Source organism: Cololabis saira, chromosome 12 (genome assembly GCF_033807715.1).
Source record: "Cololabis saira isolate AMF1-May2022 chromosome 12, fColSai1.1, whole genome shotgun sequence".
In the NCBI taxonomy this organism is placed as follows: domain Eukaryota; kingdom Metazoa; phylum Chordata; class Actinopteri; order Beloniformes; family Belonidae; genus Cololabis; species Cololabis saira.
This window is the reverse complement of record NC_084598.1, coordinates 18,650,505-18,678,359: the sequence shown is the minus strand read 5'-3', so window position 1 is coordinate 18,678,359 and position 27,855 is coordinate 18,650,505. Positions and strand designations below refer to the sequence as shown.

Here is a 27,855-nt window from a genome sequence, read left to right as displayed (position 1 = left end):
CGCCTGTGGTGAATTCTGAACAGTAATGCTGTGTCGTTTGGATTGGTTCAGTTACTCATATACAGATGGCCAGGGCGCCGGAGCTGACCTCGGATGCCAAAGCAGTGATTCAGCAACACTGGAGGCTGCTGAGTGTTTCAGGCCTGTCATTGTAGGCGACCGCAGAGGAGGGGAGCTGGAGCAAAAAGAAGCGAAAAGCAACACACACACACACAGTGACTATTGCCTCGTGAGTTGCAACTCACGTGGAGTCATGTTTTTTCCTGATAATGAACAGTTGCGCTCCGTTTCTCCCTCTTCCTTTCTGTCTCCATTTCTGTTCACAGGCCAGTGCACAGCCACCTCCGAAGAGACGAAACCACTTCAAGTGTCTTGATTCTAAATCTATTTGTCCTCTATCAACTGTTCATATTACAGGTCTCTTAGCGTATGAGGTGAAATTGCACAAGGCAAACCAGTGGCTTCCTTTCACAAACATTTATGACTTACCGGACATTGACCCACTACGCTTCAGCACACAGCACATCTGTCTGGGGCTTAACTCTCCATGTTATTTCCGTGCCACCAAGTCATGAACATGATTCTCTTAGGAATGCAAAGCACAGAATATGATAATTTTTTTCTTTTTTTAAAGTCAACTCGGTCCCCTGAGAATGCTGTTGAACATGTAAAAGCCGTAGACATGAGCGATAATGAGTAACAGGGTAGCTTATCATTTACTTGGAGACTTTACTCTTCAGTGTGGGTGGAGATGAAAAGACAGACTCACTTTTAACTTCTAACAAATCCGCTGAGGTTATGATTAGCTCTCCAATGCCTTCTTGTAGTGCAGCATTAATCTTCTTTCTATACTGACAGCACTTCACCAAATAAGTCAGTCCAGGTTTGGACAGATCTTTCACATAAGATAAAAAGAAGGGAGGAGAGGAGAGGAGAGGAGAGGAGAATGAGGAGGTGAGGGGCTGGTGAAAAGGGGGTTAGAGACGTTAGCTGTGCTCCTGGCACACAGCCACATTGATTCTCCGCATTGCACAGAGCCGTTGGGCCATTATTCACGCACAGGCCTGGGCAATCTCACACACAACACACATTCACGTATCCCATTTACAATTTAGCAGCGTGCCCTGCAGTCAGCTGTACTGCAGCACCTGGAAGTCTGGCCAAGCTGAGGCTTGTGATCCCATCTGATTTAAAAAAAAAAAAAAAAAGAGGAGAATGTGAATGTTCACAGCCTCAGAGGGCTTCCACCAGCACTGCACGCACCTCATGCCCTTAAAACAAGCACAGGCAATGCAGTGCATGCCGACGGCTAAGGTTAGAGGAGACAAAAAAAATACATAAAAATAAAAAAAGCCAAGACGTAATTTGCCCCAAGTAGTGAGGCTTGATGTTTTCACCGTGAGACCTGGGAGGCATGAACTTCCTAAAAACAACCAAAAAGCAGCACTGGAATGGATCCATTGTGTTGCAAGCACAGAGGCTGGAGCTATATGTGTGCACGCCCACAAGCTCTTCCGTGCAGTGCACAAATCAGACCCATGAGGGTTTGTTTTTGTTAGTCGAGTGAAGAACTCTTATTCATCGTGCACAAGAAATATCAGAAAAGCTTACAGTATATGGGCTGTAGAGCTCAGAGATACAAAACATTTACATAAATTCTCCTTGCTTATCCTTGCTGTAATCATTAAGGACTAGTTGGTGCTTTCAGCAGGGGAGAACTACCTTTTATATTTCAGACTTCAGAAAGGCCATTCATCTGATGTCAGGATTACAGATTCTGTGTGAAGTCAGTCTTTGGTCAGATCAGACTTCATGTTTTCACATTATGCTAATTTATAGTCATTGTAGATTAACTAAGACTGCATTTCTGAGAAAATCGTTTTAATTGGCTGCAGCACCTGCAGAAGGAAGAAAACCATGCACTCATTGTATGTGCGCCTTGTGTTTCAGGCTGAAGTCTCTATGCTGTGGGTGTTAAGGAACTGGTTCCTGTGTTATTACGGGATAAAAATAGCCATCATGCCTGTAGTAGCGAAGAATCTGTTTCTGGGCACAATTTTCTTCAAGGTTTTAGCTGAATGATATAACAGATTATGCCGACCACAAAGTACAATAAGAAATGGATATTTCGTATTGTGCTTTTTTCATATTGAGTTCTATGGTAAAAAATCTATTATTTTATGTGTTGTTTTGTGAAACAAGATTGGCTAGAAAGATTCAAACTCTTCTTTTGTCTTTGAGCATTCAAAAATCAATAATCACAAGGAAGCATCTGTTTATCCCTAACTGTTTTTAGGTTTATTGTTCAACTGTCAGATCTTCTACAGTCAGGAGGAAAAGGCCTCAAAACTCTCTGGGGAGAAGAGCAGTTCAATAGCCATCTTTACACTGCATTATCAAATCGGCGTCTGAGCTGGGATCTGGGTTCTTTATCGTTGTTCATATCGCAGCTGCATGCTGGAGCAGCAGCAGCTCTGGGCATTCACACCTCAGTCATTTGCAATGCAAAAAAAAAAAAGAATCCAGCCTTATCTGTGCCTGCATGTACTCAGCCTGTTTGTTCTCCCCTTCTGCCTCACAATCTGTCTGGATGAGATCTCCCAGGTCCACGCGCCCACACCCCAGGGGAAGAGCCGTTGTTATGGTTACTAGGCCAATTACAGTGACAGAACGAGAGGCAGCAAGTTAAGGCAAGGCAACGGGTGCCACTGGCACAGATGGCTGCTGTATTCAGCGAGTGCACGCTGCTCTCCTCTGTCATCCTCAACCATGTCCAGTGCATTTCCTGTGTGATATTTGGATGCAGAAAAATAGTCTACAACATGGGTACAACAACTAGCAGTGAGTAAATCACAATGAGTGCTTTTCCGTTGTTGGTTTTTCAGCCTATATCCCAAAAGACACTGTTCTTGTAGAACCTTCACATAAGTTTCCAAGAGGTGAAAAGTGTTACGTGCATAAATCACCAACGAGGGGGCCAGCTGGGCCTCCAGTAGGAGCATGCATACAAACTGATGATATATGCATACCAGGAATGAAAAGACTTTTAATGCCCAGCATGTAATCAGAGTGCACCTGGATAGATTTAAATGCACGTTCAAACCTGCCGACGGCCCAGTTGTAAAGTTAAAAGAAGTTTTTTTTTGTACATCCTGCATAGTCAATGGAGCCTTCCGCAGAAATGGTGTTGGTTTTCAACCTCATTTATTGAAAACCATCATTACTTGTGAAGATCGTAAAAATACGATACGTCCAAAACCAGTGAAGACATTGTTTAGAATGAGCCATAAGACCTGGCATCTATTCAGTTTTACATGAAGGGGGGAACATTGGACAGAAGTCAACGGAGCATTGTATGTAAAATGAGAAATGTGAATGGTCTTGGATAAAAATACGATAGATAAAATACTGGTATTGATGGCTTTTCCAATCACAATTTAGCCTCAACTTGACAAAGTCAAAGCCAATATATGTAGTATTCTGCTGGATTACACTATGGATTTGTGAACTTGCTGCCTGCTCAAATGAAGGCTTTGATCAAATGATACTGTATTTATCTTGGAGACTTTGTAGGAGATGTCTCTAGACAGTGTTTCACTGTCGGCCATGTGACACGCTTGTATATCAAAGTAAATAAGAAAGTCCAAACACTGTCAGTTTTGTGAGTTTTATTAGCAATGCTACCTGTGATTACCATGTGTTTTTATTAACTGTATTATTATCAAGGTAGATAAAGAATGCCACACTTATAGTTTCATTTAGAATCAAAAATAAATATTTAAAATAAGCAACTTCATCTTTGAATTGTAGCATACCCAATGTATTTAGAGTCATTTATAAAAAGTTTGTACTTGTTTTAAAACCTCATCTACCCACTAATGTATACAAGTCTGAACCCATAAACAATTATATTTCCTTAAACTCAAAGGTCAAATTTGCATGAACAAGGGCTACACTGACATTAAAATTCAATAATCCATCCTAGACTATTTTGTTTGTGGTGAGACATGCTGATCAATCAGGCTGAGACACTGACAGAATGGGGGAGGGCCAGCACAAATGTTTTGTAATTTGTGCAATTTACAATTTATGATGCTTAATAAGCCATCACTGTGTTGTCATACTTGATCCACTCCATCACCTCGCTTATAGCCTTAAACAAAACTAAACGTATCCATTAATCTTGCTCATGTGCTGTCCCTACCTACCCTCTTCGTTCTCACCTTTCACACCCCCAAACAACAGAGGACTGTATCTTGCTCCTGACCAGACAAGAGGAATGACCTCCTTTTGCACAATTGCAGCAATTCAACTTTGTACGTGACCATGTGCACATCTTCCCTCGTGAGGCTGAACCTCTGGTCACGATGAAAATCTCCCACATGCGATGTCGGGTTGCTGAAGTGGAGAGATAGAAAGCTCACCACTAACCTGTACATGATTGATTCTGTCCATATCCACCATGTACCAACAAAGCATAGTAAATTATGTGCAATCAAATATATGTTAAAAGCAACCACTTGAGTGTCTTCAGTTTGCATTAAACAGTACATTTTAGTCCACTGTTAAACTATGCTTGTTCAACACAATACTTGAGCCTTCTTTGTGACAAGATTGCATTTCAGTACAGAAAAAATGCCCCTAGGCGAGTGCTAAACAAACATGTTCAGCAAAAGTCAGCTACGAAATGAGATACACATAATTTATTAGGCTAGGATTATACAAAACTATCCCTGGGTGGCTGAGTAAACTAATTAATCCAGGTGAGAGAGGACTAACCATTTATCTTCCATCTAAAAACGGTTTCCCACAGGACATCCAGGGAGCCGGTACCCCACCTTGAAACATTTTTTTGTGTGTGTTTTTGACATTTCTCTAGCACCCAGCACATCCATTTATAAACCTACCACGGTTTTATGTTTTGAATTGTAAACCTAAATGCTGTTAGCGCTCTACAGTCTGCTCATGCCAGACTTCTTCCCAGTTATTTACTCTTTATCTACATCTTCTCCCTCTCCTGTGATCAACCATGCCGGAGGGTTTCCAAGTGTGAGCTCCTTGAACTTGGATATGGAAAACTGCAAGAGAGGGGGGCCGACACCCACCAGCTTATTTACAATAGAGGCCTAGGGAAAGCAGAGAGACGAGGGGGAAGGGAAGAAGAATGATGTGGGGGAAGAATGTAGACGTTCTACTGTTCTCTGGTTGCACAGTGGCGTTAAAAGCATAAATGACGGATGAAGGACCCCTCATGAAATCGGGTTTACTTACGGTATATTTGGATGGACGTTAAAACGAGAACATGTTTCGAAGAAAATGCTTGCTCGTTATGTAAAAGAGGAGGCACTAATCTGCAATTCGGAGAATAATTGCGATGATAGAACCATTCAGAGGAATCAAGGCGGAGCGCATTAGACTGGATTCACTGATGATCTGATTACAATCTGTTTACGTCTTTATCTCGTTATCTACCCCTTCCAACGAGAGAATGCCCTGGGACAAACTGCAGAGAAGAAAATGCTTACAAAACTCCTCTTTAGTGATGGGAAATAATGGGCGGAGCACACCACATCCTCTAAATATGCGTGTAGATCTACGGGCGGGGGGTTGGAACACCCACCATCTGCCAATGCATAGCTTTCCAAGGTTTCAAGTCTCACACATGGATCGTGCACCAACACCTTAATATTTGTCCCTAGTGGGATAATGTACACTTCTTTACTCGAAAACACCTAACAAAATGTACTAAACATCCCAAAGTGAAGAACCTGTGGTGATCTTATTTTTCAGAAATCGTTCAGGCATCACCTATAAAACATCTTTGTTTCTTACTACGAGTTTATACACTGCCAGTGAAAAGCTCCTCTACTTTTGTTTCGTGTAAGGTCAACCATTTCAGTACATCCGGATATATTTCAAGGTAAATGTAATTAATGCTGCCCGTGGAGAGGAAAAAGTGGAGGGCATTTTTTGTAACGCATGTCCAGAATATTCTGAAATTGTGCATAATAACTGTTCTGAACACAAACACATAAAAGGCAATTTTTTTTCTTTATAAAAAACATTAAAAAAAGGAGACAATGTCTTGAAGAGGTAACCAACTTTATAAATTGCGTGTGGTCACTTCCTCTGAATCACTAAAATAAATCCCGACTGATACGGAGCCATATTCCATATACTTCCTATATCCGGCACAAAGAGAGAGAGAGGAAGACTCCTCACATGTAAACAGGATGCTGGTAGGAGCGCTGGGGTGAGCTCAGACTTCATTTCAATAGAAGGAAAAGAACGAATTGATGGAGACTCAGCAAATCCTTGTGATTTAGATAAGGCATAGGACACGACTAATCACACAAGGCTGTAAACATGTAATGCAGGCCTTCACTGGATTTTATACGAGTGTCATTCTCTGTGTGGACTCTGTGGCTAAGACGATAAGGAAGGTTTGTGGGAACTCACAATCTAAGGCGCTATTTTAGGAAGGATGTGACCATGGTTCATAACAAAAACACTAAGAAACCTCTGCTCTACCCACGTGCCTACATGATTCATCCATGGACAGGATCACTGCCACAAATGTGTTACGAAGACCATTATTATAAATTAACAGACGTTCATCGCCTCAAGCTAAAAGAGCCATGTGTTTCAAGGAGAAAGGAGTATTTACAAGAAATATTATGAAACAATAATTAGTTATGGTAAAAAAAAAAAAAAGGACATTTGGAATTGGCCATCTTATTTATAATATGTTAAAAGTACGAAGCTTGAGAGAGACAATAAAACAGCACAACAAAGACAACTGGGAAAGAGGAAATGTGAAGAAAAGTTAACAATTGTTTTTTTTTTTTTACTTTAAAACATACACAGATGTACCGGTAGTTCAATCTTGTTTATTCACACTGGCCTCTTTGTTGCCAGATCTGAAGTACAGTCAGTGTGCAGCTTAGGAGAGAGAGGAAGGAAGACTGACCTATGTCTGAGTGAACCATGTATTGTCAGAGGCATACAGTGCTCACTATGACCTCATGTGCCGCTTTTAGCCTGGACTCCTGCCTGATCTGGCCCTTGTCTTCAGTAATTGGATCAGACTGTTGCAGAATCATGACCGTGGTGGGCTGCCAAAACGCTTCTCTACGTGCAAAATTGGAGGATTCTGAAACAGCGATTTTATCTTATTATAATAGTCTGTATTCTAGTGTAACAGATTGTGGGAAAACCTAGAAATTATTTACTTAATTGTGACGTATATGTGACGGAACGGATATATCTAAAAAGAAAAAAATCAGTCAATCAATGAATCCATCGAAAGTTCCCAATGGTGTGACTGCTGTGAAGCAGGACCTCAGGTATGTAAACAGTCAGCAGACTGCTACATACAATAGAAACATGTTTCTTCTGAGCATAAATTATACTGGGCTTCTCAATTTTTTTTGAACTGAACACCTCAAAGTAGACGTACGTCTTTAAATTGAAAATCGCCAAATGATCCAAGCAATGCACTTGCTGAGGTCACCCATCCACTATTGCTTTAGAGTAATTGAGACCCAGTTTAAACTGTGGAGGGGTACCATTTCTTTTATCAAGACAAAAGCTTTAAAATAATTCTGAATTAACAGTGAATCATTTGACCTAAACTAGACTGAATGGTTCTTTTATTACTATGTTCAATATCATGTGACTGTCTTGGTGAAGTACACAAGGAAAGCAGCAGTCCAGAAGACTGGTGGACTGGTCTTTATACACTTGTAATTCTGATGGTTTTCTTTAGATTGACAACCATATTTGAGATTTAAAGGCCTGGCATCATAGAAGACATACGTCTATGCTTGGCAGTGCCTGCAGTAGGCTAAAACCAAGCACCTAACAGCTTTTGCAGCATTACCCCAAAAAGCAGTTACCTGACCCAACCCTAACCCTATGAAAGCTGCTAATAAGTGTGGCAGTGCCTGGCAGACTCCCAGACCTCCGTAAGCCCTGCACATAGCAGGCGGGATTCATCCTCTTATGCCCAGAGGGTAAGGGATTTGGGACTTTATTTAGTGCCATTTGGAAAAGATTACCCCTTAACTGCCGCCTGGTCATTCAGCAAAATAAATCGTGGGTAAACTGACAGATCACAGTATCACAAACAACATTTAAAGGTTTAGCATATGTTAGGCTGAGGTTGTTATAACAGGGCACAGATCAAAAGGCACAGAAAATAACAAGGGAGTATAGGGTACTGCAAGCTGTTATGTATGATGGGAGATACAGCAGCTGGGTTTGTAATGTCAGAGTACAAATTAAAAGAGAATCAAAAAGAAGACAGATTATAGAAGTGAGAGATGAACAGCTAGTAATGAAACGCAGGCTGGTATAGCAATTCCATAAGAGGAGAAAGACTTTATTTACGAGCCTTCATATAAAAGACCAGATGGGTTTAGTGTCCTCGTATTTTCTACTGACGTCCAACCAGCATCAGAGCCATACAACATCACAGGGATTTCTTCGAGCCAGACAACACGGCTTTGTTTAAAGATGAAATATATCCTTTATTGGTTTGGATTTTCAAAAGGGACAAAAGTAACCAATTCTCTCAAATGTCACCACTATGGAACGCCCCTTTCAATCTTTGTCAAACTGTTTTGCCGCCATTTTAACCCTTCACATCTGCGACACTCAAGACCAGTTAACCCTAATGGGATGAAAACACATAAAGAGTCAAAAGGAACAGGCAAAGAGAACACAAGTATTGACTGATCTCAATGGTATTTAGTGTTTACATCTGGCTGGATTCTACAATGCATTTCACAGCTGCTGCATTTCCGACAAGAGACTGGTGAAGGGATTAAAAGTGTCCATGTGTCGCTGAATGACTTCAGCATGTCCTCAGACACTTGCAAAACTGAAATTTATGCCACGCATAATGAGTCTGTTGTCTTTGGAGAGAAGATGACGTCTTTGTGGCCCCTCTGCTCATCTCATGACATTCACATAGAGCTAAGAAAGACGAGAGGGGTGTGCAGCTAGAGAAATCTCTGAGGAGGGTGCGTATACTCCAGAACTGTGTTAGCAGCTGAGGTTATGGCTGGTGATGTTATCTGTGAGTGGTATCAAGTATGTGGCTAAAAGACTTTAGTGGAAAAGCAGTACTTTAGAATTAATGAATAGGAAAACTGAACTATAAACTCCAAGCTTTTCACCGTCCAAGTCTTTGGAAAGTAGCATCGGTTACGTTAGGTTTATTCATTCAGTCAAATGGATCCCTTTATGATGATGCTGCACGAGTTCTGGACTACAGGGCCGTGTTGCTGTTACCACATACAATCAATGCAGTGTATTCAATGACGTGACAGGTAAAAGAGGGATGAGGATTCGGGGGAACAACATATATGGCAGTGTAAATCTAATGTCAGTAGTCAATACACCAACAAATGGAGGACTATTCAATGACTGAGAAATGGTAAAAATAGGTAGATCTGTAGAATATCAGTGTGATACTGACTGTGTTTACATGCAGTCAATAACACTTTTAAAACCCGAATATTGGCAATAACCCGAATTTGCAAAGCCATGTGAAGACCAATAACCCCTTTGAATAACCCAAATTTGCTCATATATTAAAAAAAACATTTTAAAAACACGAAAATTACCCCTGGGTTACTCCTTTTAAAACCCAAATATTCGGTCATGTAAACCAAACCGAATATCCCGATCAAACAGAACATGAATTTGTTTTCTGCGCATACTCTGTTCGCAAGGAATCCTGGTCTTTTGAGTCCAGGAAGTTCTTATAAACACGGCGAAACGCAAGACCACGCCACACTTTTGGAGTGAGGAGACTAATCACTTCATAAATGTAATGAAGGATATGAACATTTTGGCATTTGTAGACGGTAGAAAGTACCGGGATAGCGAGATTTAAAAGAAGGTGAGCAAAAAGTTGCACGAAGCAGCATTTGTTTTGAATTTGGATACAGGAAGGAGAAGCGGAAATGACGGTAATTGCGTCATGACGTTCTCCGCGTGTCGCTGGTTTGATGGAGATATCCTGAATGATTTTAATTACCATGTAAACGGAATATTCTGAATGTTTCAGTAACCAGAATATTAGCAATAACCCGAATTTTGACTGCATGTAAACGTAGTCACTGACATCACAGGTATTCAATGGATACTATAAGCTAAGGCAAGGCTGTTTGCAATTAACTGCCATGTGGTTACTAGGTAAGTCTTTGCTTATCCTTCAGCATTTACTGACAAACACACTCAAGACAGCAGCACCTGCTGAGGAAGGAAAACGGCTGTTCAAATTCAAGCAGAGCAGGCCGTTACCAGGCAACAGCAATGCAAGGAATTTCTCCATCTTCCTGCCTCATGAGCAGTATAAAGGGAGGGGGTTGTCTATGGGTAAAAGTACCCGGTCCGTTTATGGACAAGGAGAGGGGAGAACTGGTTAAATGACAGAAATTTGCCATCTGTCATATTGGTTATCTCCAGGAGAAAAAGCAGTATGTGGGTATTTATAAGACTATGAATACTCACCAATCTTACATGTTCTTAAGGGTTGTGTTTCTGCATGCCATCAAATGAGAGAATACGTTTAGGCTCAAAGGATGAGACCCTGTGTTTAGCAACTCTGTAAATCTGCCAGACAATCTATTCAAGTCTGTCCAAGTCCTTCAGAAGAGCAGTGACATCCAAACACTGCTGCTATCAGGGCAAACATTATCTACGTATCCATGGCAGCGTGGTATTCACACGTGAGACTACACGTCTCATTTTTTAACAGCTGCAGACCAATCACACTGTTGAGATGGACCTATGAACCCACCCCACAAATAAGAGTGAGTGACCAAACGGTCTGTAAACTGGTTGATTAGCTTTAACAGTTGTGTTATTTGGAATTCCAAGTTGTGCATGGCAGCCAAGGGTTATTTTTTGCCTGCCTGGGTTGGTGACGGTAGTTTATTTAATATTTGCACCCCACCACCTATGATAGACGGTAATGAAAAAGCAGGGAAGGATTTTGGAAGAGTTTCTATATATTTCCTTACTGATAGCATCACTCTTATCCTTCCCACAGCTGGTTTGGGGGTTGGGCAGTGGGATAAGGGGTCACAACTGTGGTCTTCTAAAGGTTAACATCTAATCTGCAGTCAATGTAATCCTACCCTATTGTAAAAGAAAGAGAACTCAGCTTTCAGGAAATAAGTGATTTTTTTATGTTCCATTATGAGAAAGAAATTTGACCAGATGTGATCCAAAAGATGAACCAGACTTTGTTCTTCCTTTAAACAAGACTTCATCTTTCACATTTATAAAATCTAATACAAAAAATAAAAAAACAATCATAAACGCTCTGCCACTTCTTATTTGTTGCCATGTAGACCCATTCCAACTTGTTTCTTCTTTTCAGAGCATTTTATTATCAATCCTTTGGGACAGAGCTGGATTTTCAAGCCAAGAAAAGCATGGGGGAAAAAAAAAAAATCAAGCAGCTCTTGCTGAGACGGTCCAAAGACCTCCTCCTCTCTGTCTTTGACAGCCACTTGAGAGAAGGCCACAGGAAGCCAGAGACAAGACGGAGCATCAGAGAGCTGGAAACATCATCGTGTCTCTCAAGAACCCAAGAAGGCAATGAGCAGATTTCTGGCGAGGCATGAAGGGGGTTTACAGTGAAGAAAGCTTTCTCATCAGCTATTGGTTGCTTAGTTTAATGAGAGGACACAGGACATGCATCAAAAGAGGATGTGAGCAACCATGAAAAAGCCTGCATGGGAAAGCTTGAGTTAGTTTTTCTTTTCTAAATCCCACGACATGCAGTTGACTGGACTTTCTGTTACTAAATGCCACTCTTTAGTCCTACTTCTTTATTCTAAAATTATAGTACAGTGCAATGACACGTTGTTGCTCTAGTGAAGGAAACTGTAAGCAATGATACAACAGAGGGGGAATAAGTTGGACCATTGTTCGGAAAAACAGACACGTCCTTTATCTATCCCTCAAGCCCGGCTATAACCATCACCCTCCTCAGCATTCTTTCCATTCCCAAAGGTTTGTAACTCGTCCAGCCTCCTCAGCAAGATGTTCAAACCTAAGCGGGAAAGTTCAAAATTTAAACTTATTCCCGCCCCTTTCAACTGAACTGGATAGTTCAGTTTCCAGGGCTTGTCTGAGCTCAGGGGGAAAAAAATCTGTCAGGCATATAATACATCCAAGTAAAATTCACAACATGCACATTCACAAATATTACACATGTTAACTTTAAGCTCCCATAAAAGCTAATCAAAATAGTACAAATAATTCACTTGATGAGATTGAAGAAACCATCAGGCCCATGCATGGGCCAGACAACTGTCTTGAAGAAGAGGGTTTCTCTAGCTGCATCAATAAATAAAAGGTGAGACTGCAATGGGGACAGCTGGAGTAAAGAGGGGTGGGGGGTGTGGAGCAGCCCGCAGGAAGCAGCTCTTATATTTCTGACCTTGTGGGATGGCAGGCTGATGCCTTTTTCCAATGTGACAGGAAACTCATTTGAATATGATTACAGTCTAAAGGCAGTACGCGTCGATTTAACACAGAACCATAATTCAGGCTTGAATGTACAACCAAATGAATGAATGACACAACCAGTACTGGAGTTGAGGGGGGATGAGGGGGGATGGCATCCCCCCTGAAATAAAAACAGTCCAAATCATCCCCCCTTTCCATCCCTTATGTCATTTCATCAATGAATGTGGTTTTACTGCTATTTCAACATTTAGAGTCATCACCAGAAAAATAACACCAGAAAAATGTGACAATTTTCACCTGTTTCAGGTAAATTTTCACTTGAAATAAGTAGGAAAATCTGCCAGTGGGACAAGATTTATCTTCTTATTACAAGAAAAAAAATCTTGTTCCACTGGCAGATTTTTCTACTTATTTCAAGTGAAAATCTACTTGAAACAGGAGAAAATTGTTGTTTTTTCCAGTGACGAGTCTTGTTTTAAGTGTAATGAGAATTTTTTTACTAAAATGAGACATTTTAACTAGAAATAAGACAAATATTCTTGTTAAGATTTAGAGTTTTTGCAGTGATCCATTTCACTTATCCTGTGAAGGACAGAGTCATATTGATAAGTTCAGAAAACTGTTTTTTATTTTTGTGTTTTGATGTATTTGATTTAAAGCTTACAGAAGGCTGCATTTAACTGCTGCTATGTCATTCCTGCAGTATTTCTGCAGGTGTTTTGGTCAGTGCTCTTATTTGTAATATATTATATTATTTGTAATCAGCACAAATTATCTGTCCCCATATGATAAAATCCACCATCCCCCCTGATTTTTTTTTACAACTCGAGTACTGGACACAACCAATGGAAACTCAAAATGTAAATATAATAATCTAAACCCAGGTGATGTACCTCTTTGAGCTGGTCCAGTTCCTGCCTGATGAGCTCGTACTCGACCTCCAGGTCGTCGTGCTGCTGCTTGAGCTGCTGCTTCTCCTCCAGCACCGCCAGCCCGTACTCCGCCGCCTGGATCTTCTCCCGGGTGGTCTCGCTCAGCTCCCGGGAGAGCCGCTCCACCTCCGCCCGCAGACCCTCCGGCCCGGCCTCCAGCAGCAGCATCGCGTCGGGGTAGCCCTGCTTCTCCACCAAGGACATGATCACTTACCGGCGACGATACTGTACAACCAACGACTGTCTTCAAACGGAGTAACCTTGAAGATGATGAAGCTCTTATAGCTCAAATTCGTCTGTATTTAAACTGCATGATTATAGCTCTGCGTTTTCCCGTGGCCGGTCCTGTTGCTTTGGTCATGTAGATGATGACTCGGTTTACGTGTTTTCATCAGTGGACTTCGCCGGTATTATCGCTTAGAAACCCTCCATCGTGTGTCACCAATCTCTCCGGCTTATCGGACCGATAGAGCCGGAGTCAGAGCACCAAATGGCATTTGACGAGATAAGAAAAAGGGATACACTATTTCTGATTCCTGCCTTCAGAATAAAAGTCAGATTGGCCAAAGTAGACTTCAGGGCAAGCATATTGACCTAGAAGCTGAGATAAACGTCCTTATTCGTGTACAGAAAATGAATAATAGTACATGTTTACGTAGCTACGGGTAGGGTGCTACAATCGTTAGTGTTTTCTCGGAATATCACAACTAATTTACTTTATTTTGGAGGCAAAATAGCTCCATTTCCGGTTGTTAAACCGACCGGTTGAACGGTGACTTTGGTTTAAACCTGACGACGCCCACGCAATCAGCTGGGAGAACGCCTACTGGCAGAACATTCCTGTAGGGAAATGTAGTCCTTGGTGTGCGTAACGTGCGAAGGGCAGACAGCTTTCGTTCACTGAGAAACATCATTTCCCATAAAGCATTTCGACCTGCTTATGTGGAGCACGGAAGTCTAACGGTTAGTGGTTAGTTGTCATAGAAATGAAGCGAACAGACGGGACGTGAAACAGACGAAGATCTGCTGCCATCTATCGGAAAATATACACGCCCATCGTTTTACTTAGGTGAATACGCTGCATATTTTATTCTTATACAGACAATTACAAATAATGAACCACGTTACAATAGAAACTTTTGGTTGTGACATATTTCCCATCTCCTTATTGCATAAAATCAGAAGAAAAAATGTACGTCATTGTGCAGGGGACTGTTCTCTTTCCATTTAAAAATAATTATAGTAACTGTTTATTTTTGGTCATTGTAAAATAGTTTTTGGTATATATATTAGTGTTATTTGTACTAGTATGTGCTTTTATGTTTTATGTCTGGTGTCATTGTCACACCAGACATACATGTTTTTAACAAAACAACAGGTGTAAATGAAAAGATTAATTATGGCTGTATTAATTTAAGCCCTGCTATTAAGTATGCTGGTTTACAGGGGTTTCCTGTAATGCATACATGGAAAAGGGACATTTATATTATTAGTTACACCCAAAGACAATATAAAATGATCATTAGGAGTACCCCTGTGTTTTTTCTGGACAAAGAAAATATGTCTATTACAACTTATCAAATGATAAACTATTAATATACCGGTAGGTAGTTTCTTTACTGGGTATATAACACGTTTATGATATATGCTATATGATATATATTTAAGATGCAAACATGTCAAATTAGTTTCAGCTTTATGCTCTTGGTTAAAATGCTTGCACTTGATGGCAGTTAAAAGATGTAGCACCCGACTATTGTAATTTAATTATCCTAACTATTTTTTTCAGCATTAAACCATTACATTTTTTCTGCAAATATTTATTTCTGCTAAAAGTATCTTTTTATATATAAGGTATACATAAGTTAACATTTTGTTAAACCACATTTAGCTTTGATAATGGCATGTATTCACTGTGGTATCAATTTAAATGATGCAAGTTATGCAGTGTAACCACATCCATTACCATCCAGATTTGCATTTATTTCTTCATCTCATACAGATAATTGGACATGTTGGATTGATGAATAATGTTTTTTTTTCAGCACATCCCAGATATTTTCTGTGCTTTCTGTGCTGGCCAATCCTTGGATGAAAATGATGGATACCTAATCCACTCCTTTACAATCTGAGAAGCATCAAATCGGGTATTGTAATTTATGTCTATACCATAGAAGAAGACGACAAATATATATTGATGGAAAAAATGGTCATTTATTATTATCAGTTGGTCAGCTGACCTTATTTTGTTGGGCACAGATATTGCTGAATTTAGATCTGACCAACTTAGTTTTCATTGGAAGGCTTTTACATTTTTCCTTAATTACAGTTATCAAAAGGTAGATTTTCATTTAAGAGGCTTCACAAAAAAGTTTTTTTTGGCCATCTAGGGAGCAAAAAAACAAACAGAAAAAACATGGGATTTTCAGGATTTCCATGTTAGAAGCTCAAAAGTATTCGGATAAAAAAGGATAATTGCAAATATACCCAATTTTTATTGAACAGAAATCCCTTGCAGTCAATGACTGCCTGAAATTTGGAGCCCATGGAGAGCACAAAATACAGCGTTTCCTCCCCAGATAAACTTTGCCATGCCATGCTTTGTGGGCTTTTCTGCCTTCAGTTTTCTCTTCAGTAACTGAAAACATGATCTATTGGGCTTGATCACAGCTGACTGACTTAGTCTGAGTCGCTGTCACAATATGGTTATTATGCAACTGCAGTGTGAATAGAAGTCCCATTAGTTTTAGTAGAATTTGATAAATGTGAGCAAAGTGCATACACCCCAGAGTTCATCGTTCTACTTCTGTCAGCAGTCACATCGTCAATAAATACTTATGAACCCGTTCCACTGGCAGTCATACAAACCTATATTGCTACCTCGCATGTTGTGGCATGCTTTGGACCATTCCTTTCTCTTCCCATCATTCTGACACAAGGTTATATCAGTTTCATTCATCCAGAGGAATGCCATAAAATGCTAAACGGGAGTAGATGTTTTGTTGCATAGTCTAATCTGGCATTCCTATTCATGACTGTTTTCAAAGGTTTGCACAGTCCACAGAAACTTGTGTCAGGTTATTTGATGATTGACTCTCATTCCTATTGCCCATAGGGGTCAGCATGACTGTGTGTGTTGGCTCATCTGCAAGTGGCCCTGCAACTGACTGAAGACCTGTCCAGGGATACCTGTGACCCTAAATAGGAAAAAGTCAGTTTAGGCGATGTATAGATGTATGGATTCAAATCCTTGTTTACATTCATAAAAGTGTGTCTTGCATGTAGATTTTGATAATACCAGAAAATTCTAGATTTCACCAAATATTGTATAGGGTTTTTTCTTGTTAAGGAAGTATTCTGCGATCATCCATTTCAGCTTTTTTATGGGGTCTTCCAGGCCTTCTGGTGTTGTTCACCTCACTGTGAATCCTTTTTTTTTTTAAGAATCTACTAAACTGTTGATTTGGCCACAGCTAAGGTTTTTGCTATGGCTCTTATGGATTTATGTAGTTTTTTAAGTTAGACAAGACAACATACACTAATAATGAAAAAAAAAAAATAAAAAAAACTTTTGAAATTAAAAAAGAAGTAGATATCCAGATAATCCCAAAGCAAAAAAAGTGCATTGAATCAAAACTAAAACTTGGTTAATCAGAAGAACTGAGAAAAACTCAAAAAGACCTACGATCAAAACCCTTTAAACATAACAATGTAATCAAATCTAACATGATTTTTTTTTTTTTTTTTCAAACCACAATTTTCCTACATTTTAGCTTTGGATAGACATTACTGCTGAGGTCTCGCCAATTACTGTTGATGATAAACTGATTTCCCTTACCTAACCTGAAGCTAACCATCTTCAGAGAAGTGCCAGGTAAGCCAATAAGATTCCCTCTACTTATTACAGTGGTAACACTATTTATAGAAGAAATAAAAAGGAGTTTGAATGTACTGGTTTCAGACTTCTTCTATGTCTTGTCATATTTACCTATTTAAAAAAAGAAACACAATTAATCAAATAACTCCCAAATATGAATAATCTGTTATAGTAAGAATTTGGTGGTGTGATAATTGATGACAACTTGTGTCACAAATACAATATGTAGACCAGCAAAAGCCAATCTACGTGTATGTCTATGTGGTCATAGAATTTTTTTTCTTTCTTTCTTTCTTTCTTTCTTTTTTTTTTTAACATTGGGCTCTCTAATAAGATTAGAGGTCTAATCTGGGAGGAGTCAAGAATAGCATGGAAGTTCCCCTGGAGCACAGAATGAAAGAAGTAACCTGTACATGGAGCTCATCACAAAAAACTTCATCTCTGCTACATCTGAACATTCTGCTGTTGATCTGATCATTGGTCATAAATGAGCTCTCACACAGGAGCACACAAGAGCCAGTGGATAAATGTAATGTGTTTTGTGTGCCACTGCAGAGATAATCTGACCCAGGTTAAATCAGCAGGAGCAAAGGATTGACTTCTCACAAAGCTAGAGTGAGAAGGACATCGTCAGAGCTCTGGAGATTGGTGTCAGAAATCCTGGCAACTGTTGTAGTGGAGCTTTTATGTTCCCGGAGGATGCTACCCACAGGCACCTCATCTACATTACCGCAGGTAAATCTTTACTTTCACCTTAACTGATTTGATTTTGTTGCATTCAGGATCAGATTGTTTGTATTTTTCCATATTTGGTAGATCAAATGTAACTGTTTTGCATGCTATTTGTTTTAAGGCAATGATTAAGATTTTACCATAAGGCACTGATTAAGATTTTACTATAAGCTAATCATTAAGATTTTACTATAAACTAATCATTAAGATTTTACTATAAGCCAATGATTAAGATTTTACTATAATGCAACAATTAAGTAAAACTACCAGGCAAGCACAACACCCCACCAATCTTTCGGAACTGAGTGTTTGATTTACATTTAACTTCATTTGATTTGTGGTTCTAATCTCTGACTTGGCCTGTGAAATGCCTCTTTGTAAGATGTCTTGTCATAAATGAAAGTATTTTTCATCATTTTGGCTCAAAATGATTATTTCACGGTGTAAAGTAGTGACATGGTTGTTAATGAGATAATTATCTTAAAGGCATGTCACATTACATCATTATATACAGACAATGTTTAGTACATACATGTGTGTGATGGAATGTAACAGTGTAATGTGTTTGTGTGTCCAGGCTCTGCTATGACTGTCAGCCTTTGTAAATCTACATATGACATTACATCTGAAGACTGGAGCTGGATCTCTCATGGAATACAGTAATTAAAAATCTACAAAATCTTTTTTTTTCCAAGTTTAAAATCTAATTTGTTGCTCAGGCACAACTGTGTTTTTTAATCAAAACAAAAGCTAAACTAGATTGAAATGGATTTCATATGGCCAGTGAAGCAGCTATTTTTACTGTAATGCCCTGTTGACAGACTTGTGGGGCCAAGCAAGGATTAAACACTTCTCAGTGAACCTTCAGCGCTGATGATCTTTACTATTTAAGGTCTTTCAAGGCAACCTAAATTTGATGGAGATGACAAATACTCCTTATGTATCTGAATGTTCCTTCCAGGGTGTTTTTTGAAAGTTTACTCACCTGTGCATAACAGCTTTAGTTTTCAGTTAGAAAATAAATACATTTCAGTAAAAAAGTGTCTATTACATTGTAGTATTAAAGTCAAAGCTGTTTTTTGATAGGTGATTTCTCTTCTTTCTCTGTCCTCTTATAACAACAGTAAAGGGCCCCAGAGCAAAATATACTATAGTAGGAGAAGCTATAAGATATGTCATCCCTGGACATATGCAATGTTCAATTGGCTGTGGAGGACAAGCCTGCAAGTACGACAACCCAACTTGCTGGGGAGAAGACAAACAGGCCATAAAAGGCCTCTATTCATCCTGGTATGCTTCTTATGACTTCCTATTTCCAAAGAATCTGTTAGTTGAAATGAGAAAAGTGTGAATTTCTTTGTACACTACATTCCCCCTAGCTGACTGTTTTTTCTGTTATTTTAGGATTACTGAGCATCTTCTTGCTATGTCCAGACCCTCAACAGAAATAATTGAAAAGTACTGCATTATTGATCAGTTCAAAAGGTATTCACATCTTCATTTCAGGATCAACAGCTCCCAAGGAAAGCACAGAGCAAAGGAGAATAATGAAGTGTGTTGTGCTCTGTTTGCCCCTGTGTTTGCATGAAGGAATGGCATTAAAACAGTGATCAACCTACAGATACCTGGAGAGCACGCAAACTGCGGACCCCCTCTGGAGCCAGAGAGCGGGTTTTCATACCGCCCCGAGGTCTTCATGGAAAACACCAGTGAGTACTACTTTATGCAGAGCTTTAGAAGAAATACATATTGTTGTATGAGGTTAACGCAAAACAAAACAATGCAATTCCAGTTTATTTCTATAATTATGGCTGGGATGACTATGGAGTGGCCAACCTCACCAGCATACTGGACATGGTGAAAGTGATGGCCTTTGCACTGCAGGAGGGAAAGGTAGCAGTCCACTGTCACGCTGGTCTCGGCAGGACAGGTACAGTTGTAGGGAAGTTTGAATGAATCGCATCATGTACATCATGCCACAGTTATTCATTTTTATTCTCTTACCCTCTAGGTGTCCTGATAGCATGTTTCTTGGCCTATGCCACCAGAATGACTGCTAACCAGGCTATTTTATTTGTGCGGGCCAAAAGGCCCAATTCCATCCAGACCCGAGGTCAGCTGCGCTGTGTCAGACAGTTTGCTCAGTTCCTTGTCCCTTTAAGGAGCGTGTTTTCCTGTGCTGCGCCTCAATCCAACCCTGTCACCCTGTCCCAGTACCTGAACCGCCAGAGACACATCCTGCATGGCTATGAGAGAAAGGAGTTGAGGCACCTACCAAAGATTGTCCAGCTTGTGTGTAGGCTGTTGTTGGACATTGCAGAGAATCGGGAGGTGATTGAGGAAGATATTCTTGAGGCTCCTGATATTCAGGATATAGAAATGACTCTTAGCATCATTGAGAAGATGGGCCCAGAGTTAGTCGTGAAGGAGCCTCGCTTACCGGGATCACCAACCCTACCAAGACATTTCAATGAACCGCCCATCTTCTATCATCGCAAAAGTCTGAGCTACAGTGAATCTGACTTGAGACGGTTGGGATCACAGCTCAACCTCCTCACACAACCTCTGGGCGCCATTTCTAAATCTGAGACCGCTCTCCCTGCATCCAAAAATCCCGGTCAGAACACAAATACATCCGATGTTTCTCACGGTTCTACAGGCTCACTCTGGCGAGTCAAGAATGCGGAAAGCCAAAAAGATGGACCAATGGTGCTGAGGAAAGTGAAAGAGAAAACAATCCAACGTAGCGAGTCGATGGGAAACAATAAAGCTATCAAAAAGGGCAGCATGTTGTCCAGGTGGAAGGCAGAGCAGAGGGAAGAGCTGGCAGTGAATGGACTAAAGTCTCATGGTAGAGAAGAGGACCAGTCTGAAGTGCCCTGCATCACCCTTCAGTCTGAACTGTCATTGGAGTCCAGAAGGCTGTTAGTGGCACAAGCGCTGGCTGTGGACCTTTTTCTTGATGGGCAAGAGGAGCACAAGAGCAAAGTGATGGTCTGGCAGGTATGTAACCCAGCCAGCAGAGTTTGGATGTTACAAAAAAGCAAACACATTTTCAGGTACAATTATGCAATATTTGAATTTGTCATCAAAAATGTTTGCTGTCATGTTTGTTTTTCATGACAGACTGCCGTTTGCAGCCACAGCAAAGGCATTGCTGCATGTACTGAAGTATTCATTAAATCAAACTGTTTGATCTTCATTGATGCCTCTTTACATGTCTTGATCAAATTCAGAAATGCTGTAATGAAAAAAAATAAACATCTGGATGAGCAGCATTAACACACTCTGTCTGCATTCATTTTCCTCAGTTGAGTCCGTGTTGTAACTTGAGCGCCCACATGTGTGCAGGGAGAGCTGAATCAAGGCGGTGCTTGGGAAAGGCTGTGCATGGAGCACGATCCCTTTATCCTCACTGGACTCATGTGGTCATGGCTAGAGCAGCTTAAAGAGCCGGTCATCTCCATCCAGGAGGCCAAAGCCTTGAGCCCTTACAATACTGATGCTGAGACTGTTTTCAACACACTCAGCCAGGTCAGACGTTACTCTGCACTAATGCATTTCTAATGGAAAAGTCACCATACATTACATACATGTTAAGTCTCAAAATCATCTCCTCTCAGGCTCAGAAAGAAACTATAACATGCATACTAGATTGCATGGCTCATATGCTGACCATACCAAAAGAGGTAGAAGATGCGTTCCTGTATCGCACTATCAAGGCTTTCACCTGGGTAAGAGGATCAAGAAACACAATTATATGAGAGTTATTCTAACAAGTCATTTTGCTTCAAAAACGTGTGAATCTTATTTGTGTTTTTACAGATGGACATAGCTTCAGAAGATGGGACAAAGGTGCATGAGTCCATGACTACAATCCTGTGGAACGTTCTTGAATACATGAGGTCAAGGGCCACTGGAGCAGAGGAGACATCCACCCGGCCTTTCGCTTTAACATGACAACAGTCTTCCACACAGGACACACTGCATACATGAAAACAGATGCTTTTGTGCCTTTTATTATCTTATTTTATTATTATTGTTCTGTAAAAGGCCATATCTGTTAGCATGATCTTGAAATAAAAATATTCATGAAGTTTATTGTAATGAATACAAAACTAACATCAGTATTAATTGACAGTAGAGATTACATAATGAAGAACAGAGGACCAGAATATTTTGGGACACTTTGTGCCTTAAGCCTGGCCACATTCAAAACGTAGATGCCTCAGCTGCAAATGTATCGTTGCAATTTATCCAAATGTTCTCACAGTTTTCTCATCTGTTAACAGTTCAGTTAACATAATGGGTAACTGCCTTTACAATAACCTTCATAATTGTTTTTGTAAACGTGACTGCACCAATAATTTCTGATGTGTGTTACAAGCAGTTCATAATAAAATCAAATGCAGTTTTGTCTAGTGAGTTGTGTAAACTGCAGCCAGGCTGAAATACTCAAGATGAAAAAGTATAGGCTTTAAGGATGTCTTTCCCATCTTTACCTTCCACGGACGCCACAATGCTGGAGTAGTCACAGGTGACGTGAGTGAACCCTCTAAAACAGAATAACCAAGATGGGGTAAATATTACATAACAGTTAGGTCACATCAAACACAGAAGAAACACTGATTGAGGTGGTCAGTAAATATTAGCATTTATTCCAGGAAACAGCCACGTTTGATGAGATACTGACAAGTAAGAATAAATAGTACCTGGACATGGTGTGAGAGCCTCCTAGTAAGTGGTACTGACTCTCTAGAGTCAGTCCATCGTCTCTGTCATTCCTCCATGTCAACACTCGTAAGGAGAGGTCCTGAGATGCCGTCACCACACGGAAACTATCCTACATATCAAATATGAAGAAACAAAGTTGTCAGAGTTGGTACACTGAGCTGTATTCGTCTCATTCCAAGTTAGCAGGTATTTCTGTGAACCTCAGAAGGCAAACAGCCTACCACACATATAGAGGAGATGGGCAGTGTATGATCTTTAAAGCTTGCAAGCAGGGCTCCCTTTAATGAGTACACCCACAGCTGTTCCCCAGCTGCCAGGACTATGCAGTTGCTGTTCTTGGCCTCAAGGAGGATTTGTGGGTACCGGGTGTTCAGCGCTAAGGGGAAGGACTCCACCTGCTGGACTAAAATTGAGAAAAAGCCCATATTAATCAAAGTTCAAATCTGTATAGTGATATGACACATTTCACACGAGCCACCAGGATCAATGGCATGTCTTTATTTCTGTTTTCTTCTAGAATATCCCTTGAACATAAATGACCTGACATGACTCTGAAGCATCTTTTGTTTTTGTTACCAAACTCCAGTGAACTTGTTTTACAAATATTCTAAGGTGATCACATGCCAGAAGAATAAGCTAAATACTTGTTCTAGGAAGGGTTTACAGTTTCTGCAGCAACAATTGAACCTCTCTTGATGAGTAACCAACTGACTATTGTTTTCTAATGATCTAGGATCAGATCTAAGGCATTTTCCGTGTCATTATGCACACCAGGCCTCACCCAGGATCTCTGACTTGTACTTCATCTTTTTAATGCTGACATCGAAAACAGTAAGGGCTTTGTTGTGTCTGTGCTCAGTGCAGTGGACGATGGCCAGTCTGGCAGGCTGGGTGGGTATGAAGACAGCGGCCTGGCACCCATTGATAGGCAACGACTGGCACAGAGGATCCTCGTCTTCAGACGGTGAGGTCAAACTCTTAGTGTAGATCATCTGGCAACAAATCAAATAGCGCAGGTTAAGAAACATGCACAAATTATTTCCAAGGAGTGCATTTGTTTCTCAACGGGGTTATCTGCACAGAGATGATGTGGCAAAAGACAACACACGGGAACAGAGCAGAGCAGGAAACACACACATGTCGTCAAAGACGACCACAAATACCTTTGGACTTAAATCATCGCTGTCCTTGGTTCCAGCTGTGATCCATTTCTTGTCAGGTGAAACTAGAAGAATGTTGACTCTAAAAGAGTTACAAACCATTACACTGGACTTTTTAGTCAAGGAAACATCAGCCAGTGTACACACTGATCCCTGACTGGTTCCAACCTGGAAGAGAATATAACGATACCAAAGGGTTTCTTTACTAAAAAAAACTTGTAAATCTGTAACCAGAAAATTGCTGAGAACACTTACACTCAGGAACCAGTCATTGTTTATGTTGTATTGCAGCAATGCACAGTGTGGAGATGCAGTAGGAAAATAGGCCACCTCCTGGCCAGTCCGGCCTTGCCAGATCTTAATGAGGCCATCCGAGTCTGATGTGATCACAACTTCATGCTGCTCATCACTTACAATCCCTCTCAAAGGACTTTGCACCGGACTGCACCACAACAGCTCACCCTGAGAAACAAAAACAACAAGGTTGTACACCATGTTAATGATGCATGAAGGACATTTGGTTCAGTACAAGCAACTTTAGAAACTAAAGAAAAAACATAGTTTAAAAGTGTTAAACGGGGGTTATGTATGTCTTTATATATGTAATTCAATGAGTTGTTCAGATATGCAGAATATTTTCATGTCCCAGACCCAAATCACCAGTACTTTCTCCCCCTGTTCTATACCATCTGTCCATTTTATGCTGCTTATCTGTGAACAGTGGTTTAAGTAAAGACCCGCAGCCTTTCATCTCCACAAGCTCGTCCTCCAACTCTCCTGCTCCTTGTACTCTTCCTGGCTCTAAGAAAAGCAGTCTTGTTGGTGTTTTCTCAGATACCTTCCTAGTCAAGCATTGAAAATTCACAGTTTCCATTTGATTTGATTGCATCATTTGTGAAGAAACACACATTACAAAAACAAGCTTTACTAAACACATTTTTAGCCTCCAAAAAAATGAAACAAAACACACAAAAAAAAAGGGCTGACAGCAAAACTCCTGCTTTTTTTGATCCCGTATGTGACGGAGAAAGCAAAATATGCTTCCGTCTACTCTAGAAAGTGTCAACTGGTCCATTTGTTACCTCACTGCTCCTGTCTGTGGTACTGTGTCTAAACAACATGGGCCAGTTCAACACATCACTCGTAAAGAGATTGCAATTAAATGAGGGATCTGCACCAACTGTCCGTGAATAAAATTAACAAACAAGAACTTTTCCACTTGTTTGGTAAGACTGTGTGTGGGTGTACAGGCTAGGTAATATATTCTGGTATAAAGTGGTTTAAAGGATTTTGAGAGGACTCGTTGCCCAAATTTACACTGAAAAAGAAGGACGAAGCGATGTCACAGATTTTTGTGGTGTTTTGACCAAAGAATGCCACAAACTTATAGACCTCAGAAATGTCTCTGCTGAGCATGTTGAACTGACATTTTGGATGTTCCAAGCTCGAACTGTACCATCTGCAGAAGCACTGCACACAATGGCACTGGTGCTCCAAAGGTCTGGGAGCTGGGCCGAGTTTCCCTGCAGGTATATCAACCCCACCACCCTCCCTGATGGACAGAGCATTAGAAACACACAAATTAGGTGAGAGGCATTGTGAAGTCATGTAAGAAAGAGTTTCTAATGTAAAACTAAGATATCATACCAGTGTGTCCTCTCAGGCTTTTGCATGTGTAACCTCCTGTGCTGCCTTTTGTCATTTTTGTTTCCAAGAAGCAGCGCTGCAGGAAGTATTTCTTCCACGAGTGACTCACAAGCTCACTCCCTACAGCGGCACGGCTGCAGAAGCTCCAGCGCTGCAGACACAGCCTCCTGAGGGGAAAGCACAACTGGATGTTTGTACAACGGCACATTACCAACACAAAGGTCTAAGTGGATGAACAGTACCAACATTGTGAAGGGAAAAAAAACATGGCACTGGGACCAAGTGGAATGCTTTCAGAGTTGACCAATGATGGTTTAGTCTTACACACACCAATCATTGCCCCCAATGCAGTTGACTCAGTGTGAATTGTTGCCACAGGTAAGAATGAAACTAAAATACTTGGGAGGCTGATCTCAAGGTGGGATAAAAATGCCATCCGTGCATCATTAGTGGCATCAGACCCAGATTAACTCAGTGTGGTGCCCCAGGGTGACCACACTTGAAGTACCCCCCTCCTCCATCATTTTACGGTAAAAAAGGGACATTTACTATGGTTATAAAGACCATAGATTTACATGAACGTATTACTGAAGTACATGCTCAACACTCATACAATAAATAAATGTAAGACAAGCAACCAACTAAGAGTAACACCACAGACATGTGTCTACAAACGCCATACAACACTGATGCTCCAATCAGAATTCAACTCCCATGTTAACTATCATCATTTCCATCATATATAGCTTGTCTGAGGACTACATGCAAAACTATTACAGCATATAATAATAAATAATTATTATATTATTAATTATATTATTATAAATAATAATAAACAATCAAACAGGCCTACTGAATGAGCTGCTGTACAGCACACTCACTCAAACGCAATTCTTTTTTTTTAATCATTATTATTATTTTCAAGTATTTTTATTATATCATTGGTTACTGCTGTACCTGTTTGCTCCTCTTCCAGCAAATATACAGAGAAAATATCAAAATACCACATATATGGTCCAGTTACCGGTAGTCATTTGATTTGGTGGCATATATACAGTACTCGAGTTGTAAAAAAAAAATCAGGGGGGATGGTGGATTTTATCATATGGGGACAGATAATTTGTGCTGATTACAAATAATATAATATATTACAAATAATAGCACTGACCAAAACACCTACAGAAATACTGCAGGAATGACATAGCAGCAGTTAAATGCAGCCTTCTGTAAGCTTTAAATATCCACTGGGCTAGTGGGCTTACATCAAATACATCAAAACACAAAAATAAACAGTTTTCTGAACTTATCAATTTGATTCTGTCCTTCACAGGATAAGTAAAATGGATCACTGCAAAAACTCAAAGTCTTAACAAGAATATTTGTCTTATTTCTAGTTAAAATGTCTCATTTTAGTAAAAGAAATCTCATTACACTTAAAACAAGACTCATCACTGGAAAAAACAACAATTTTCACCTGTTTCAAGTAGATTTTCACTTAAAATAAGTAGAAAAATCTGCATGTGGAACAAGATTTTATTGCTTGTAATGAGATAGATAAATCTTGTCCCATTGGCAGATTTTTCTACTTATTTCAAGTGAAAATTGACTTGAAACCGGTGAAAATTGTCAAATAAGTTATTTTTCTGGTGTTATTTTTCTGGTGATGACTCTAAATGTTGAAATAGCAGTAAAACCACATTCATTGATGAAATGACATAAGGGATGGAAAGGGGGGATGGCAGTTTTACAGGGGGGGTGATTTTGACCGTTTTTATTTCAGGGGGGATGCCATCCCCCCTCATCCCCCCTCAACTCGAGTACTTATATAAACTGTACACTGTAATATAGTCTTTGAAAAAGAAAGAGGACGGGGGGCGCCTCACCTCCATAACCAAGGAGTCTCCGCAGCGTCATTCCAACCCTGAAAATGCACATTTGAAAACTCATATAAATTCACATCCATAAGTGTTTTAGACCACTTCCGCAAGTTGACACGCCTTACCTTGCACACGACTGACGCACTGCTTAAATCTTTCTCGTTCAGAAATGTAAAAATGTGTATAAGGGAGTCACTGATCATGTACGGGTGATGGTGATCCATCATGATGCTGGTCTTCCCCACGTTTACCCACTTCACCCCCCGGATCAGCGCAGCTCCAGATCGACGCTCAAACTGGGAGCGCACATGAACTACGGCGAGTCGGAGGGAACAAGGCGAGTCCTCACGCTCAGCCTGCAGTTCCCGCATGCTGCCGCCAGGTGCCGCCATTGTAAAGGC

At 40.4% G+C, this 27,855-nt stretch overlaps 3 protein-coding genes across 5 annotated transcripts in view; 1 reads left to right on the top strand and 2 right to left on the bottom strand.

Moving 5' to 3' along the window:
• Window positions 1-13,898, bottom strand: part of LOC133457028 (protein bicaudal D homolog 2-like) — a 39,614-nt gene extending 25,716 nt beyond the window's left edge. For all 3 annotated transcript variants that reach the window (XM_061735845.1, XM_061735846.1, XM_061735844.1), the window contains exon 1: window positions 13,389-13,898. In XM_061735845.1, coding sequence (XP_061591829.1) covers window positions 13,389-13,631 — 243 coding nt within the window. In that variant the 5' untranslated portion in view covers window positions 13,632-13,898. The remainder of the gene's footprint in view (window positions 1-13,388) is intronic.
• Window positions 13,899-15,470: 1,572 nt separating this feature from the next.
• Window positions 15,471-22,491, top strand: ptpdc1b (protein tyrosine phosphatase domain containing 1b). Its single transcript, XM_061735836.1, has 11 exons — window positions 15,471-15,574; window positions 17,860-18,039; window positions 18,614-18,695; window positions 19,161-19,326; window positions 19,441-19,521; window positions 19,627-19,745; window positions 19,829-19,966; window positions 20,048-21,039; window positions 21,388-21,570; window positions 21,660-21,770; window positions 21,862-22,491. Exons 3-11 carry the CDS (start codon window positions 18,650-18,652, stop codon window positions 21,994-21,996), a joined length of 1,971 nt encoding a protein of 656 aa, XP_061591820.1. The 5' UTR covers window positions 15,471-15,574; window positions 17,860-18,039; window positions 18,614-18,649; the 3' UTR covers window positions 21,997-22,491.
• fbxw12 (F-box and WD repeat domain containing 12) lies at window positions 22,044-27,750 on the bottom strand. The gene is made up of 10 exons (XM_061735838.1): window positions 27,580-27,750; window positions 27,461-27,498; window positions 25,578-25,744; window positions 25,358-25,482; window positions 24,186-24,392; window positions 23,934-24,098; window positions 23,552-23,762; window positions 22,992-23,173; window positions 22,749-22,879; window positions 22,044-22,591 (listed from the first exon to the last, which is right to left on the bottom strand). The coding sequence occupies exons 1-10, from the start codon at window positions 27,679-27,681 to the stop codon at window positions 22,492-22,494; spliced, it is 1,428 nt and encodes a 475-aa protein (XP_061591822.1). The 5' UTR covers window positions 27,682-27,750; the 3' UTR covers window positions 22,044-22,491.
• Between the last annotated feature and the right edge of the window lie 105 nt (window positions 27,751-27,855).